Genomic DNA, 17109 nt, shown 5'->3' with positions numbered 1-17109 from the left:
TTGGCCAGGCCGGTCTCAAACTCCTGACCTCAAGTGATCCACCCACCTTGGCCTCCCAAAGTGCTGGGATTACAGGCGTGAGCCACCGTGCCCAGGCCCAAGCACATTTCTAATTGCCTGAACCACTCTCCTGGTGACAAAATTCCGCTACTTGGTAAAAGCAAAAATTTTACCTCTGTCCTGTCAATGAAGAGTAACTGGTACTGGTGCCTTTTGAATTCTCCTGGGCATCTTTTTTTCATGTGAGAGTTTTTAGTTTATTAATCTTCTTTTAAAAAATCCACAATGGCCACAGATAACATCACTGCCGCCCCTTTACTCCTTTGGCTGTGATCCAATCTCCAGCACCTTTTGCCGGCACCAACATGGCCTTTACAGTCCCCCTGACTTCCTTCATTCTGTTCTTGCATTCCTTTCATTGCTTTCTTGAGGTCTTTTTCTTCTCATACAGGCCATATCTTGCAAGTCCGTGTTTGGGTTCACTTTTCTTTGCATAATCCAAGGAATCATAAATCATGCCAAAGCTAGTTGTCTTGCCACCACCAAAATTAGTTCTAAATCCAAATGCAAAGATGATATCCAGTGTGGTCTTGTATATTTTGGCTAGTTGGTCCTGAATTTCTATCTTAGGTACTGTTGCCTTCCCAGGGTGAAGGACAGAGATGACCATTTGTTTCCTCTGAAGTAGTCAGTTGGTCATGACCTTCCTCGTTTGGATACTTACTGATTCATTCAGGTTGGCAGTCAATCCTCAGACATCCAGGGAGGAAAAACCCTTATGGACATCTTAAGACAGACTGGAGGTCCAGAAACATCCAGGTCAGGTCTCCAAACTGGTTGCTCAGCTTCTAGCCTTTGATGAGACCTAGGAGGATGCGTATCCTCAAGCTTCATCTACTTATCTGCTAGAAGCCATTGGCCATTTTCAATCTGAACCCATTTGCTGTTTTGATTTTCTCAAAGGGGCACTTATACTACATAAAAGAAATATTGCTGGTGCTCTCCTGAAACAGGGTATTGCAGACACAGCAGTAAGGGATGCATACAACTTATATAGTACTCAAACAACAGAAGTAGTGGGAAAATAGTTTGAGTTGCTTTTATCACCCTCAATGGACCACTTGTTCTGAGGTCTCCTCTCATGACTCTAATATCCTTAGATCCTGGCATCTGCAGTCCAGGTCAGATGGTGACAAGCCTGGGAATGGGTTGTATCACCAGAGCTGAAGGATCCTTCCTATCTGAGCACATCTTCCTAGAACAGTGTGTGGTGCTAGGTTTTTGGGGAGCTTCTTGCCAGAGAAAGCAGGCTTGATGAGGCACTTGTCGTTGCTCTCCAAGGCAGGATGCATTTTGCAGATTTATGAAAACGTTCAAACAGGTGAACGTTGAAAAATGATACCCTGACGTTTCATGCCCACGTCATCATCTGTCTACATCAATGATCAACCTATGATCAGTTGTGTTGAACCCCACCCCCTCCTCCTTTCCACCACTGTGAGATTTTTTTGAAAAACAAATTCCATACATCCTACGTGAGAATGTAAGGGAGATTGCTTTGAAAGGGAAGACCACAGAACTTCTTAATATTTTCTGAGCAAGGTGCCCCACATTTTCGTTTTCTCCTAGGCCTTGCAAATTGTGTAGTTGGTCCTGGCTTCAGGCTATGAGCAAGCAGGTTCCATGGACGTTTCGGCTGTCCTGCAGAACCTGGCATCTGCAGTCCAGGTCAGATGGTGACAGGTCTGGGAGTGGGTTGCAACACCAGAGCTGAAAGATCCCTTCTGTCTGATTCCCAGGTGGTTGGCCCCCAGGAAATGTAGGAGAGGCCAGTTACTTGCCTTGGCAAAGACCCCTTGTCCCCTGAGCTGAGGGCTTGGCTGATCATGTTCTTCTTCCTTTTTTTTTTTTTTTTGAGACGGAGTTTCGCTCTTGTTGCCTAGGCTGGAGTGAAATGGTGCAACCTCGGCTCACCGCAGCCTCTGCCTCCCAGGTTCAAGCAATTCTCCTGCCTCAGCCGCCTGAGTAGCTGAGATTACAGGTATGCACCACCACACCCAGCTAATTTTGTATTTTTAGTAGAGACGGGGTTTCTCCCTGTTGGTCAGGCTAGTCTCGACCTCCCGACCTCAGGTGATCTGCCCGCCTCAGCCTCCCAAAGTGCTGGGATTACAGGCGTGAGCCACCATGCCCGGCCGATCATGTTCTTCTTACAGGCCTCACAGAGAGCAGAGCCACCCTGAGACCTTTGCTGCATAGCTGTCACCTTCCATCCCACATTCTGCTTGCTCAGCCCTGGCTAACATACCCAGGGGTGGCTCAGAACTGGACGTGGGTCCAGTAGGAACAGCCAAGGCTAGGACAGGCCTCTGTTTCTGTTGCTCAGGCTTGGAACCAACATCAGTTGGGAATGGCCAACAGCCAAGGAGGGCCAAATGATTCCTGAACAACCAGGAGTCAATGTCCTTCTGGAAAGAGCTGGGTTCCCTCTTTGCCAAGTGGAATTTGGTAGGAAAAGGCAGCCAACAGGAAAAAGCAATGGCAAGGGGAGGTCACTGATGCCTGGGATACGTGAGGCCCTCGACCCCTACCAGCTAGAGCTCAGGTGTGGGGCAGGCTCAGGCCCAGCCACACGCTGAGCATCACCAGGGCTATGTTTATGGGAACTTTGGCCCTTCTGCTTCCCAGGGGAAGGCTTGGGTCCTCCATGGTGCCCCTGCTGAGCCCCTTCCCAGAGCTGAGACACCTGACTCTGGACAGACTGGTCCTCCCACCAGCCAGGCACTACTTACATGACGATGAGAGCAGCGTCTCGGGAGTAATCCAGCAGAATCTCATTCAGCCTCACCTGCCGAAGGGACTGGGCGGGAGAAAGCCGAGTGGTCACTTCCCATATCATCGAGGTCACTCAATCCTTCACCACGTCCATGGCCTCATTAACATTTTCAACTGGATTCATGATTTACTTGTAGACTCTGCTGCCTCATAAATTCTTATAGAGTCTCCTGCCTCCAGGAAGAAGGGGACCCTCAGAGTAATGGAGCACCAAGCTCACCTCCTCCAAGAAACATTCTATGGCTTTTCCTTGCCTGACTTTATGACCATAACCAGCAGGGAGGGGGAAGAGAGAACACCTTACTAGGTTCAGATCTCAGCTCTCACATTTTGTAGCAGAGAGAACTTGAGCAAGTCAGGTTGCCTCCCTGACCTTCACCATCTTCATCTGTAAAATGGCTGTGATGATACCTTCTCCAGGGGAATTTGGGGAGGATCAAATGAGACAACCTATGCAAAAGCACCCGGCAGAGGGCCTGGTACACGAAAAATACTCTATCTATAAAAGAGAGGTTGCCTCACTTCTTCTGTAACAGAGTATTGGAAGGTCTTCTTCGGACAAGAGGTTTTATTCAGCATTTTCCAAAGAGCCAGATGGCTGCATGGGCCCTTTGGGGCAGGGTCTCCGGGCTGACAGATTAGGGAAGTCCCCAAAACTTGCATGGGACTCGGTTGGGGGGTGGGAGACTTCTTCCAACCCAAGGCCTATCTCAAATTATTCAGAAATGATTGACACTCAGGAACTGATCGTGGACGGATGCCCTATCCTGGAGACCAGGAGACCGAGGGGAAGGGAGTTAACTTGGGTAAGGGATTCTGGACCTTGCACTGTAGTTATTTGGGGCATACAAGTCCTTGCTGTGGGAAGTGTCCTGCACATCATAGGATGTTTGGCAGCATCGCAGGTCTCTCCTCACTGCCTGACAGTAGCAGCCCTGCCCCCGAGTTGTGACAAACAAAAATGTCTCCAGAGGTTGCCAAATGTCCCCCAGGGGGTAAAATCACTCATGGTGGAGAATGACTGACACTGGGGGTAGAAGTAGGACCCAGCCCCTGCCCCCATTGCTCTCGCTCGCACTCCTAGAGCCTGCCCCACCTTAACACAGTCACAGCATGGCTACAGGCACACACCCTCTCTTAGCCCTTAGAGTCCTGAAGGTGCTGTCCAGGAAGGGGCACCATGGCTCTGAGCTGTGGCAGGGGTAGGGTCTAGAGGCTAAGCAGGGAAGGTCAGGCAGCGTGTTGGCCCACAGCACAATTTATTTTATTTTATTTTTTTTGAGACAGAGTCTCACTCTGTCACCCAGGCTGGAGTGCAATGGCGCAATCTTGGCTCACTGCAACCTCCCCCTCCCAGGTTCAAGCGATTCTCCTGCCTCAGCCTCCCGAGTAGCTAGGATTACAGGTGCCTGCCACCATGCCCAGCTAATTTTTTTTTTTTGTATTTTTAGTAGAGATGGGGTCTCACCATGTTGGTCAGGCTGGTCTTGAACTCCTGACCTCAAGTGATCCACCTGCCTCGGCCTCCCAAAGTGCCGGGATTACAGGGGTAAGCCACCATGCCCGGCCTAACAGGACTAATTATACCTTGGCCATCACCATAAGTCTCAGAAATCTCTTCCATCTGGCATAGAGGAAGTGTGGAGGAGAAGGAGGAGGACTCCGGGCAGTCAAGCCCACTGCCGGAGCTCACTCAAGATGGGCAGGAGGACCAGGCTCCCAGGTCAAGGATAGCACTGAGTTCCACAGCTGGGTTACCCATCAGCCTGAGCAACTGTGGCTTGAGGATACCTCAGGGGCTGGAGTGGAAGGCAGGGTGGAGGATCGAGGGGAGGGGCTGGGGGAGCTCAAGACATGCAAGACACCTGTCCCTGACCCAGTGATGTGTCGTGTTTCCCACCCCCACCCCTCTCCCGCACCTTGACTCTGTTCTTCGTAATCTCCTCATCAGAGATCTTCCAGGGGCAGTCCCGCCGCATGTCGTTGACAGTGGCCTCGTCCTTGAAGCCATCATTCAGACGGAAGGGTGCAATCATGTCCTCAAACCTCTTAGTGCTGGGGACGAGAGAGTGGGTTGAGGCCGGCTGAGATGATAACCCCATTTCTAGGGGTGCCAGGTCCCTGCGGGGAGCTGGCGATGTTGCCACAGCTCCCATTTTCAGGCTGAAACCCATCGGACACTGCCATTTACAAAGTGGCTTCTGTGTTGAATTCAGCTCTGCTGGCTGGGTCTGGCATCCAACTGAACTTTCACAAGTTGCCCACAACCACTGACCTGTGACCCACCCGACCATCCAGCAGGTATTTACAGAGCATGATTCTGTACCAGGCTCTGTGCTACACAACAGTGACCAAATCAGATTGTGTCCCCAGTCCTCATGGAGCCCACGGTGATAAGCAAGTAGCAAATAAATATGAAGTGGAAGCTTTATGAAGGAACAACCAAGTACTGGGACAGAGAATAATGAGTGGGGAAGGCCCTTCTGGGACCTGAAGGAAGTCTGTCCTTGCAAAACCAGCTATGCACAGGACAGGGGGTGCAGAAGCGAACAGAACTGAAAGTGCAGAGGCCCTGAGGCAGAGCGTGTTTGGCTCATATGAGGAGCAGTGAAAGATCCTGTGTGCTGGAGCAAGGTGAGTGCAGGGAAGGGTGGGAGGAGGTGAGGACAGGCAGGCAGAGAGGGCCCAGTCGGGCAGGGCTTCCTTATCTGCCCCAAGTGAGACCAGAAGCTGCTGGGGGGGTCTTCTGTGCGATGTGATTCACATCATTAAAGACAGAGATTTAGGGCTGGGGCCGGGCACGGTGGCTCACGCCTGTAATCCCAGCACTTTGGGAGGCCGAAGAGGGTGGATCACCTAAGGTCAGGAGTTCGAGACCAGCCTGGCCAACATGATGAAACACTGTGTCTACTAAAAATACAAAAATTAGCTGGGTGTGGTGGCACACACCTGTAATCCCAGCCACTCAGAGGGCTGAGGCAGGAGAATCACTTGAACCTGGGATGTGGAGGTTGCAGTGAGCTGAGATGGTACCACTGTACTCCAACCTGGGTGATGGAGTGAGACTGTCTCAAAAAAAAAAAAAAAAAGAGAGAGAGAGATGTAGGGCTGATTGGCATTCAGATGATGCTATCTGCTATCTGAAGCCGCAAGGATGGATGAGCTCACCTGGGACAGAGTAAAGGGAGAGAAGGGAAGAGGATCGGGGCCGAACCCCAAGGATGCCAGCAAGGGCAAGTGAGGTCAAGGAGGAAGAACCAGCAGAGGAACTGCAGGAAGGGCCTCTGATGCAGGAGGGAACCAGTGGAAGGGGTGTCTTGGAAGCCAAAAGAAGGAACAGTCTCAAGAAGGATCACTGTCAAGTGCAGCTGAAAGGTAGAAAGAGAGGACTCTGTGGGTGTGGCAACGTGGAGGTCACTGATGATGCTGGCAAGAGTGGTCTCAGACAGCGGGGGCAGTGGGTTGGGAGTGGGAAGATTAGGGGAGGGGAGGAGGGGTCGACAAAGAGTGCAAACATCTTGGAGTCTGGCTGTGCCAAGGAGGAGAGAAATGGTCCAGGAGCTGGAGGCAGATGAAAGGTCAATGGAGGGGATTTTTTAAATAAGATGCTAGGCTGGGCGCAGTGGCTCACGCCTGTTATCTCAGCACTTTGGGAGGCCAAGGCGGGTGGGTCAACTGAGGTCAGGAGTTTGAGACCAGCCTGGCCAGCATGGTGAAACCCCATCTCTACTAAAAATACTAAATTTAGCCAGGCATGGTGGCATGTGCCTGTAATCCCAGCTACTCGGGAGGCTGAGGCAGGAGAATTGCTTAAACCTGGGAGGCAGAGGTTGCAGTGAGCTGGGATTGTGCCATTGTACTCCAGCCTGGGTGACAGAGCAAGACTCTATCTCATAAATAAATAAATATCAGATGCTAGATGGGGTCTGTATGTTGCTCCTGCTGTCTCTTCTGCCTGGAAGATCTCCCCCATCTCTTTTTGATCATCAAGGCCAGCCTTTCTCAAGGCTTTGCTTTTCCACCAAGAGACAACCCTACTCTCCTTGGCACCCTGATCTGTCTCTGCAGCATTGCAACTGCCCTTGGCTTCCACCAGCCTGCAGCTATGCTTGGAGGATGGGGCTGCAGATTCCTCATCTCTGCCTCTGCAGCACCAAGCACAGCTCCTAACAAATGGTTGGAGTCAATGTATCCATCACTATTACATAGCTCCTTTCTGCTTGTCTTGATTTCCTTCCCTGTCCAGATGGGGGACATCCTTATGGCTGGGAGACATAAGAGAAAAGTTAGGGCTAGGAGGTCAGGAGGAAACATACTTTAGTGAGGAGAGAGTCCTGGAAAACCTCACGCACACCGATTGACAAAATACAAATCCTGTTTGTAAATGTCTTATTTGAAGAAGATGAAGTTATACCATTTGGAAAGCAAACAGTCCCTGCTGAACCCACCATTGGTCGTTGCTACAAATTCGCACAGGGGTTTGCTTAAAATCTGTGCTCTTGCCCTTGCGTGGAAGAAGGAAGGAAGTTGTTGCTCAGGTCACTCACCTTTTTCCCCCTCCCAGCACCAATGTGTTAACACAATGTCAGGGGCTGCAGCCGCCTTGCCCTGTGGTCCCCTCAGCCCCAGGGAGGGGACATGCCCCGGCCACAGCCACTGCAGAAGTTGTGCCCTCTGACACATCTAGGAAGGGCTTGGAGGAGAGCCCCTTGCTCCTAGTTTACCAAGGAAAAAGGGGGCAGCCGGCAGAGGGGTCTCCAGGCACACAGTTGGCCCTTCTGCCTGGAAGCCCCAAAACAGAACTTACTGCTCAGCCCGAGGGTTCTGGTTGATGTCAGGGAGGATGTGGACTTCATGGAATCCCAGCCGGAACTTGCTCAGCAGAGAAATGATCCTGGAGGACACATGGAGAGGTTTATTGTTATTACTTTTTCTTGAGACAGAGTCTTGCTCTGTCTCCCAGGCTGGAGTGCAGTGGTGCAATCTCGGTTCACTGCAATCTCTGCCTCCCAGGTTCAAGCGATTCTCATGCCCCAGCCTCCCAAGTAGTTGGGATTACAGATGTGTGCCACCACACTTGGCTAATTTTTGTATTTTTAGTAAAGACAGGGTTTCGCCATGTTGGCCTCGGGTGATCCTCCTGCCTCGGCCTCCCAAAGTGCTGGCATTATAGGCTGGAGCCACCATGCCCAGCCTGAGAATTTTAAAAATGTATTTATTCATTCAACTAATTTTCACTGAGCACCTACTTGACTACATAGCAGTGAGGAAAATAGATCAAAGCCTGCCCTTGTAGCACATGGGGGTAGGGGCAGACAGGAAACGAATACCCGTAAAATGGGTTAGATGATGACAAGTGAAACGGAAAAGTAATTGACCAGACTTTCCCAAGTATCTGGTGGCCATCTCTGTACTAGCACACCCCAAATTTTCGCATGTCTACGCATCTGCTGAGGATCTTGTTACCATGCTGATTCTGATTCGGCTGATCTGGGGTGAGGCCTGGGATTCCGCATTTCTAACACACTCCCAGGGGATGCAGTGCTGCTGGTCCACAGACAACACTTTGAGTAACAAAGGTCTAAGGAATAGGAAAGTTGAATAAAGGAAATTCTAGAGTGGCTGAGGAAGCAAAGATAACACACAAGAAACTAGGTACAGAACCAAGAGTAGCAAGACAGATGGCGCTGACTTTGCATCTAACAGGGAAGGAGAAGCCCACTGTGGTTTGTAGCAGTCAGGGAAGACTTCACAGAGGTGGTGGTCTGGCTGGATGGTGAATGAGGGGTAAGATTGTTACAGGCCAAAGCAGGTGGGGCAGGGGAGGGTCTACACTGAAATTATCCAAGGAGCCTTCAAAACAATATACCTGCTGGGCATGGTGGCTCACGCCTGTAATCCCAGCATTTTGGGTGCTGAGATTACAACTGAGAATACACCTGCTGAGGCAAGTGGATCACCTGAGGTCAGGAGTTCGAGACCAGCCTGAACAACATGACGAAATCCGTCTCTACTAAAAATACAAAAATTAGCCACGCATGGTGGCACGCGCCTATAATTCCAGCTACTCGGGAGGCTGAGGTAGGAGAATTGCTTGAACTCGAGAGGCGGAGCTTGCAGCGAGCTGAGATCGTGCCATTGCACTCCAGCCTGGGTGACAGAGTGAGACTCCGTCTCAAAACAAAAAAACAAAAAACAATACACCTGGCTGGGCGTGGTGGCTCATGCCTGTAATCCCAGCACTTTGGGAGGCCGAGGCAGGCGGAGGACGAGGTCAGGAGATCAAGACCATCCTGACTAATATGGTGAAACCCTGTCTCTACTAAAAATACAAAAGATTAGCCGGCCGTGGTGGCAGGTGCCTGTAGTCCCAGCTACTCGGGAGGCTGAGGCAGGATAATGGCGTGAACCCAGGAGGCAGAGCTTACAGTGAGCCGACTGCACTCCAGCCTGGGTGACAGAGCAAGACTCCATCTCAAAAAAAACCCAAAAACCAAAAAACAAACAAACAGAAAAACAAAACCAAATCAAACCAACAAAAAAATACACCTGCCTGGGCCCTCCCCTACCCCCTTGCCCACCATTGAGTCAGAACCCCTGGGAAGGACATGGTTTTTGGTAATGCCTGAGGTGATTCCGATGTGCCAGCCTGGTTAGGGACCACTGGATTGGTTGGTGGGGAACAGTCAAAAGGAGGGAAGGCATCGGGGTGCAGGGGGTGGAACAGGGCAGTGAGGAGCTGGCTGGGATTCATGGAGTGTGCTGGGAGAGAGGAATAAATGGGAAACAAGCCTGGAGGACCAGGCTGGGACCCAGCAGGCAAGCCGCTGCTGGTCCCTGACCTTGGGGAGTGAAATTTTGAAAGCAGAGCCGTGAGCAGATTTGTCTTGGTGTGCAGTAGCAGCGCAGGCTGGCAGGCCTGGGCAGTGCCTAGGCAAGGGCAGCATAGACCTGCCCCAGGATTATGTAGAGAGCAGAGGATGTGGCCCACCAAGGGACAGAGGGAGGCAGAGGAAGGGTTACATAACCTTCCCACCAAGTACATGCTGTTAGCCCAGGCTGCCATAGCCTTGAGCTATACCAAACCTACCGAACCCAGCTTCCATTCAGAGCCAGGACAGGAAGCAGAGACTGCAGAGCAATCTCGTATCTTATTTACTTTTTGGAGATCACAGAGAAGGCAGATGCTGCTTTTCCCAAGCAACACTTTCCTTAGCATTGCTGAAAAGGGGCTTTCCCAGGAGAAAGTTCTTAGTGGGGGTGAGGACAAAGCGATAGGATTGCTGGGTTTCCCTTAACTCACACTGCGGGTGATAGAGAATGGAGCACGGGAGGCCATCCTGGCATAGGACCGGGTGGTGTAGGCCAGGGGATCCCCTCCTACTCTGACCCTGGGGCATCACAGCCAAGATAGTTGCAAAGGGCACTAGAGACCGGGCAGGGGTTCTCCTCTTTGGCTAATTAATTGGATGACTTTGGGCAAACTGCCCCATCTGTCTGTATCCTCCAGCCAACCTCCAGCCTACCACCTCCCACCTCACCTGAACTTGCTCAAAGCAGCAGCTGCTCAATTCCACCTGCCGACACCTGTCAACTCCATACTTATGTGCCACCTGCCTTACTATTTACTTTTCTGTTTAAATCAACTCACATTCTGAATTAGATACTTTTTTTTTTTTTTTTGAGATGGAGTCTTGCTCTGTCACCCAGGCTGGAGTACAGTGGCACAATCTCGGCTCACTGCAACCTTCGCCTCCCAGGTTCAAGTAATCCTCCTGTCTCAGCCTCCTGAGTAGTTGGGACTGCAGGCACATGCCACCATGCCAAGCTAATTTTTGTATTTTTAGTAGAGGTGGGGTTTCACCATATTGGTCAGGCTGATTTTGAACTCCTGACCTCAGCTGATTCACCCACCTCGGCTCCCAAAGTGCTGAGATTGTAAGCATAAGCCACCACGCCTGGCCCAAACTTAGATACATTTCAAAGGGAAATTTTATATCATTATTTTATTTATTTGTTTAAATTTTATTTTATCTTTATTATTATTTAAAAAATAGAGATAGTGTCTGTTCTATCACCCAGGCTAGAGTGCAGTGGTGCAATCATAGCTCACTGCAGCCTTGATCTGGGCTCAGTGATCCTCCTGCCTCAGCCTCAAGTAGCTAGGACTACAGGCATATGCCACTCTTGGCCTCAAGCAATCCCCTGCCTTTGCCTGCTGCCAGAGTGCCAAGATTTACAGGCAGAGCCCCTGTGCCCAGCCAACATCACAATTTTAAACAGAAAACCAGCACCTCTTGCCAGGAAGAGGTGTCCAATAAAACCCCATGTCGATAAACCAGGGTCACTAAGTTCTGGCCAGATGCCATTGCCTGCCAAGCCCATGCATCCAGCCTACTCCTCTTGCTCAGGGAGACAAGCACCGGTTACCAAAGGGAGGGACAGGCCAAGTCTAAACCAGGACTTTCTGCAGAATCAGCCCCAGAATTGGAGGAGAATTAAAAGGCACTTCTCACCAAAAGACTCAGTGGTATTTGCTGCCTCAACCCCTGGCCACTAAAGTCACCTCTTGTCTCACCCAAAGTCTGCATCCCATGCACTGGGGACACTGCCTTAAAGCAGGGGCCCCTGACCCCCGGGGCTGCCAACAGATACCGGCTATGGCCTGTTAGGAACTGGGTGCATGGCAGTGAACACAGCTTCATCTGTATTTACAGCCGCTCCTCATCGCTTGCATTACCATCTGACCTCTGCCTCCTGTCAGATCAGCAGTGGCATTAGACTCTTAGAGGGCCATGAACCCTCTTGCAGGATCTTAGAGGGCTATGAACCCTCCTGATGATCTGTCACTATCTCCCATCACTCCCAAATGGAACCATCTAGTTGCAGGAAAACAAGCTTGGGGCTCCTGCTGATTCTACATTATGGTGAGTTGTATAATTTTTAAATTGTATATTACCATGTAATCATAATAGAAATAAAGTGCACAATAAATGTAATGAGCTTGAACCATCCCAAAACCACCACTCTCTCCTAAGCCTGTGGAAAAATTGTCTTCCACGAAACCAGTCCCTGGTATCAAAAAGGTTGGAGACTGCTGCCCTAAAGGATTCTAGCCCCTACTCCATCTCTCAGGAGGAGGCATGTTCTCCAGCCTTCATTTCCTTTTTTCAAAAAATTATATATATTTAAATTTTTAAATATATATAAAATATTTATATAAAAATATAAAATATTTATATAAAAATTTAAGATATTGGCTGGGGGCAGTGGCTCACACCTGTAATCCCAGCACTTTGGGAGGCTGAGGTGGGCAGATCACTTGAGGTCAGGAGTTCGAGACCAGCCTAGCCAACATGGCGAAACCCCATCTCTACTAAAAATACAAAAAAACTATCTGGGCATGGTAGCCCACGCCTCTAATCCCGGTTACTAGGGAGGCTGAGGCAGGAGAATTGCTTGAACCCAGGGGGCAGAGGTTGCAATGAGCCGTGATCACATCACTGAACTCCAGCCTGGGTGACAGAGCGAGAATCTATCTCAAAGAAAAAAAAAATTAAAATATATAAAAATTTAAAACATAGAGACAGGATTTTGCCACGTCACCCAGGTTGGTCTCGAACTCCTGGACTCCTGGATCCAACTGCCTTGGCCCAGCCCATCCTTCATTTCATACAGGTTCCTCCTGGAGGAGATTTGTTTTTTGTTTTTCTTTTTTATCTTTTTTTTTTTTAATGTTTCTTGTCTTTTTTTTAACTTTAAATTTAAAAAATGGATTCCTTTTCTTTCTTATTTTTATGCTTCTTGTTATCCAAACCCAGAGATTTGTGACTTTACAACCTAACTCCCCTCCCTGTCGTAGCAAAGCCTAGGGCATCTGCATTTATTGAAGGGGGCAGGAAACCAGAACAACTTCTGGAACGGAGAGACACCTGCTCCTGCTCCTGTCCACTGCCATGGCCTGGAGAGAGCTGGCGCTGGGCTTTGGGACAATCTCAGAGCCCACCTGGGGGTGGTGGTAGAGGATCCGGGGTGGGGGACAGCCTTGGGTGGAGCTAAGATGGCACTGGTCCCTGCAGTCGCCCCCGGGCCAGCCCTCCACACTTACGCCTTTCGCTCCTGGTCCATCCTGTTAATCTGGCCGCCTACGAACACACGGATCTTGCATTTGCTCCACCTCTTCTTGCGGCCAAGGAGATAGGGAATGAGGAGGGTGAGGCCTGGCAAGGAGAGTCCCCGTGAGTCACGACAAGAATACACTCAGGACAGAGCACTATGTGGGTTCCTGCCCCGCTCTGCCATTAGCAAACCCCTTCCTCTCCTCGCTGGATCCCAGTCGCCCCATCTGTATAATGAACATGCCTGACTAAACCCAAGTCGCACATGGTGCTCTGTGGGATAGGGTTCATTTGTGCTTGTGCAGCATATTTAAATAAACAAGCTGGCGGCCGGGCGCCATGGCTCATGCCTATAATCCCAGCACTATGGGAGGCCGAGGCGGGCAGATCACCTGAGGTCAGGAGTTCAAGACCAACCTGGCCAACATGGTAGAACCCTATCTCTATTAATAACACAAAAAATTAGCCGGGCCTGATGGTGCACGCCTGTAATCCCAGCTATTCAGGAGGCTGAGGCAGGAGAATCGCTTGAACCCAGGAGGCAGAGGTTGCAGTGGGCCGAGATCGCACCATTGCACTCCAGCCTCGGTGACAGAGTGAGACTCCATCCCAATAAATAAATAAATAAATAAATAAATAAATAAAAATAAAAATACAAAAATTAGCTGGGTGCGGTGGCAGCCGCCTGTAGTCCCAGCTACTCTGGAGGCTGAGGCAGGAGAATCGCTTGAACCCAGGAGGCAGAGGTTGCAGTGAGCCAACATCATGCCACTGCACTGCAGCCTGGGCGACAAAGCAAGACTCCGTCTCAAAAAGAATAATAAAAAACAAAAGTTGTCATTTAATAATTGAGGAGTTTCACATAAAAATCGAGGTCATTGGCAGTTCTTGAAGAGTGAATATTTGACCAGCGTGTGGGAGCCCTCATCCCTCTCTGTTGTCTCTCCACACAAGACCAAGGGCCACCTGTCACATATCACCTTGTAATCCTCTGTGCCTCAGTTTCCTTATTTATAAAGTGGAGTTAATCATGACAGCTCCTACCTGGGGACTGCATTAGGTAGGGAATTCCCTGTCAGGCAGGTAGTAAGTGCTCAGCCTATTTCGGCAGTTATTAATAGGACTCGTTCCATTGGAGCAAAGACATTTTCTTTCTATCTGTGACTCTATCAAAGGTAGGAGCAATAAAGCTGAAAGTCACTTTTTTTTTTAAATGGGAGACAGTATATTTCATTGTGAAGTGAAAAATATTCCTCCAGCTTTCCTGGGCACCACCCATCTCCCCATTTATATCACCTGCCTGTGTCCCTAAAGGCCATCCAGTCAGAAGATTCCATCTCGTGGCAACTTCAGCTCTTCTCTCAAAGCTTCCCATTTTATAACCAAAAAACTAGAGGCCAGACAGAGGGGTCCCTCCAGGCTCCCCTGAGCTCACTGGTGGGCCCAGGAGCCCCTGTCCCCTTTGAGAGCAGGCCAGGAAGGAGACCACCACCACCCCGCGCCTGCTGGGCAGGAGGGCTGATCCAAGGGGGGCACTGACCTCCGTCATCAAAGAGCCAGTAGATGTCTATGGTCTTCTTGCCCTGCTCCGACTGGAAGATGGTGGTGGCCTGCTCCTCCTGCACCAGGGCCTTGGGGTCCACTGCAGGAGGTGGGGGGCGGGGGTCAGAGCAGAGCCAGCTGCTGCGCATCTGGGCAGGCCTGGCCCAGGGCCCCACCAACGCCCCTTCTGCTGTTGAACACGGGTTCTCTGGCAGGTGGAACAGGAACTGGGGCCCAGGACGCTCAGTGCTGTGATGTGCCCCTGCCCTGCTCTCTGTGTCTCTCTCCTGTGATTCTGGTGAGTACTGGGGGTGGGGGCAGTCCCAGAGCCCTCTGGGTAGGTAGGGAAGTGCACTCTCCATTCCCTTAAACACCCCCCTGCACCCTTCACAAATGCCCACAGCAGCCCTCCCGCCTGCACTGCAGGCCCCCTGTCTCCCAGAGTGACAGTGGGAGAGGACGAAGGAAAATCCCACCCCACCCTGCATGGCTAGAGGGGCCTTGGCAGGGGTGGGATAAGGGCTCCAGAGCCTGCTAGGTGAGTCCCCCTGATGCCATGACCCTGAATTCTCCACCTCCTGGCAATATTTTTCTTTTTTTGAGACAGAGTCTCACTCTGTCACCCAGGCTGGCATGTAGTGGTGCGGTCACAGCTCACTGCAGCCTGGAACTCCTGCCTCAGCCTCCCACAGTGCTGGGACTACAGGCGTGAGCCACTGCGCCTGGCTGCTGGCAATCTTTGACATGGCCAAGCCCCTCCAGTTCCCAACTCCAGTTACTCAGGCACCACTGTCACAAGAAAAAACCACCGATCCTCGACCAAGTTCCCAAGTGGCCCACCCCTAGCTGCCCCACAGGGCGAGAGTGCCCTGAGCTCTGAGTGAGAACACTGACAAGCGCCAGAGACTGATGGCCTGGCACCTCTGGCGCTGGCTTCCTTCGCGTCCTCTGCTGGGTCAAACACGGGGTTAACTGCAAAAGAAGAGGCAGCTTTGTTCACAGGCTGTCCTTGTCTGAGGGCACCGTGGGTTCCTCCTTGACAGGGCTCCCTTAATGCTAGGAAGAAAGTCCCGACGCCCCGCCTGGCCTCCACAGCCCCACTGCACCTGGCCCTGGCCTCCTCTGACCTGCCTCCAGCAGCTCCTCATACTCCAGTCGCGCCTGGCCTCCTCTTGCCCCTCAAACAGGCCACGTTCATCCCCACCTTGGGCCGTGGCGGTGGGTGCGCCCTGAGCTGGAACATACTTCCCCTAGCCCTGGCCTCCTCAGCAAAAGGCCCCCTCCTGAGGGAGGACTTCCCTGGCCACTACACCCACACCCGTTTTCTCCAGACACTCTCACAGTCTGAAATGACTTATGGGTCCACTGGGAAGTGTCTGCTTTTCCCTCTGGAGTGTCAGCTTCTCAAGAGCAGAGGCTTTTTGGCTTTTGGTGTGCCTGTAACCCCAGCACCAAGAGCAGCGTTGGTCAGGAGTGGAGTTACTGCTCTGTAAATATTGGTGGCATAAATAGTTATTGACCAGCTGCCGTGTGCCAGGCATGCCCTCAGCAATGGCACAAATGAATGGACCCAGCCCCTGGCTGCAAGAGACGCGGACTCCAAGCTCCTAGTCTCTCCAGCACTGCCTCTCATTTGTTGCCATACACATTATTGCTTTCACACCTCTAGATATTTCCTTTTTTTTTTTTTTTTTGAGACAGGGTCTTGCTCTGTCACCCAGGCTGGAGTGCAGTGGTGCAATCACGGCTCACTGCAGCCTCAAACTCCTGGGCTCAAGTGATCCTCCCACCTCAGCTTCCCAAGTAGCTGGGACTCCAGATACATGCCACCACACCTGGTTAATTTTTTATTTTTAGTGGAGACGGGGTCTTGCTATGTTACCCAGGCTGGTCTTGAACTCCTAGACTCAAGCGATCCACCTGCCTCAGCCTCCCAAAGTGCTGGGATTACAGACACAAGCCACCACACCCAGCCTCTCTAAATATTTCTAATTCAGAGTCTGCAGTCATATATGACTTTAAAATGCAAAACACATCCCTACTCAGTGGACCAAAATGCCCGGTTCCCATGGTCATTATGTATTTTCATATTCCGGCATCTTCCTGCAGGCATTTTCCTCTCCCCTCTTTCTTTCCCGGTTTTCTACTACATCCTTTTTTTTTTTTTTTTTTTTTTTGAGGTGGAGTCTTGCTTTTGTCACCCAGGCTGGAGTGCAATGGCGCGATCTCGGCTCACTGCAACATCTACCTCCTGGGTTCAAGTGATTCTCCTGCCTCAGCCTCCCAAGTAGCTGGGATTATAGGTGTGCACCACCCCTACGCCCAGCTAACTTGTGTATTTTTAGTAGTGACAGGGTTTCACCATGTTAGCCAGGCTGGTCTTGAACTCCTGACCTCAGGTGATCCACCCGCCTTGGCCTCCCAAAGTGCTGGGATTACAGGCGTGAACCACCATGTCCAGCCTATATTAGATCTTTTTGCCCCGACCCGATTGTGATTCGGGGAACTCTGAGTTCCAGTCCTGGCTCTACCCCAGCTGGGAAGCATGACCTTGAACACGTTGCTTTCCCTTTCTGGGAAAACTGATGGGCTCTAAGGGACCATTAAGAGGTGA

The 17109-nt window shown here is 50.9% G+C and overlaps 1 protein-coding gene and 1 pseudogene across 4 annotated transcripts in view; both read right to left on the bottom strand.

Annotated features, from left to right (window-relative positions):
- Window positions 1-17109, bottom strand: part of SLC12A3 (solute carrier family 12 member 3) — a 50510-nt gene that overhangs the window by 8476 nt on the left and 24925 nt on the right. For 2 of the 4 annotated variants that reach the window (XM_054454312.2, XM_054454313.2), the window contains exons 20-25: window positions 15390-15467; window positions 14494-14595; window positions 12944-13055; window positions 7643-7729; window positions 4755-4890; window positions 2793-2860 (exon numbers count right to left, since the gene is read on the bottom strand). In XM_054454312.2, coding sequence (XP_054310287.2) covers window positions 2793-2860; window positions 4755-4890; window positions 7643-7729; window positions 12944-13055; window positions 14494-14595; window positions 15390-15467 — 583 coding nt within the window. The remainder of the gene's footprint in view (window positions 1-2792; window positions 2861-4754; window positions 4891-7642; window positions 7730-12943; window positions 13056-14493; window positions 14596-15389; window positions 15468-17109) is intronic. The other 2 variants (XM_054454314.2, XM_054454315.2) reach the window with 1 other exon arrangement.
- On the bottom strand, window positions 51-1352 carry LOC129016021 (small ribosomal subunit protein eS24-like; annotated as a pseudogene).

Source organism: Pongo pygmaeus, chromosome 18 (genome assembly GCF_028885625.2).
Source record: "Pongo pygmaeus isolate AG05252 chromosome 18, NHGRI_mPonPyg2-v2.0_pri, whole genome shotgun sequence".
Classification (NCBI taxonomy): Eukaryota; Metazoa; Chordata; class Mammalia; order Primates; family Hominidae; genus Pongo; species Pongo pygmaeus.
This window is presented reverse-complemented; position numbering and strand designations above follow the sequence as displayed.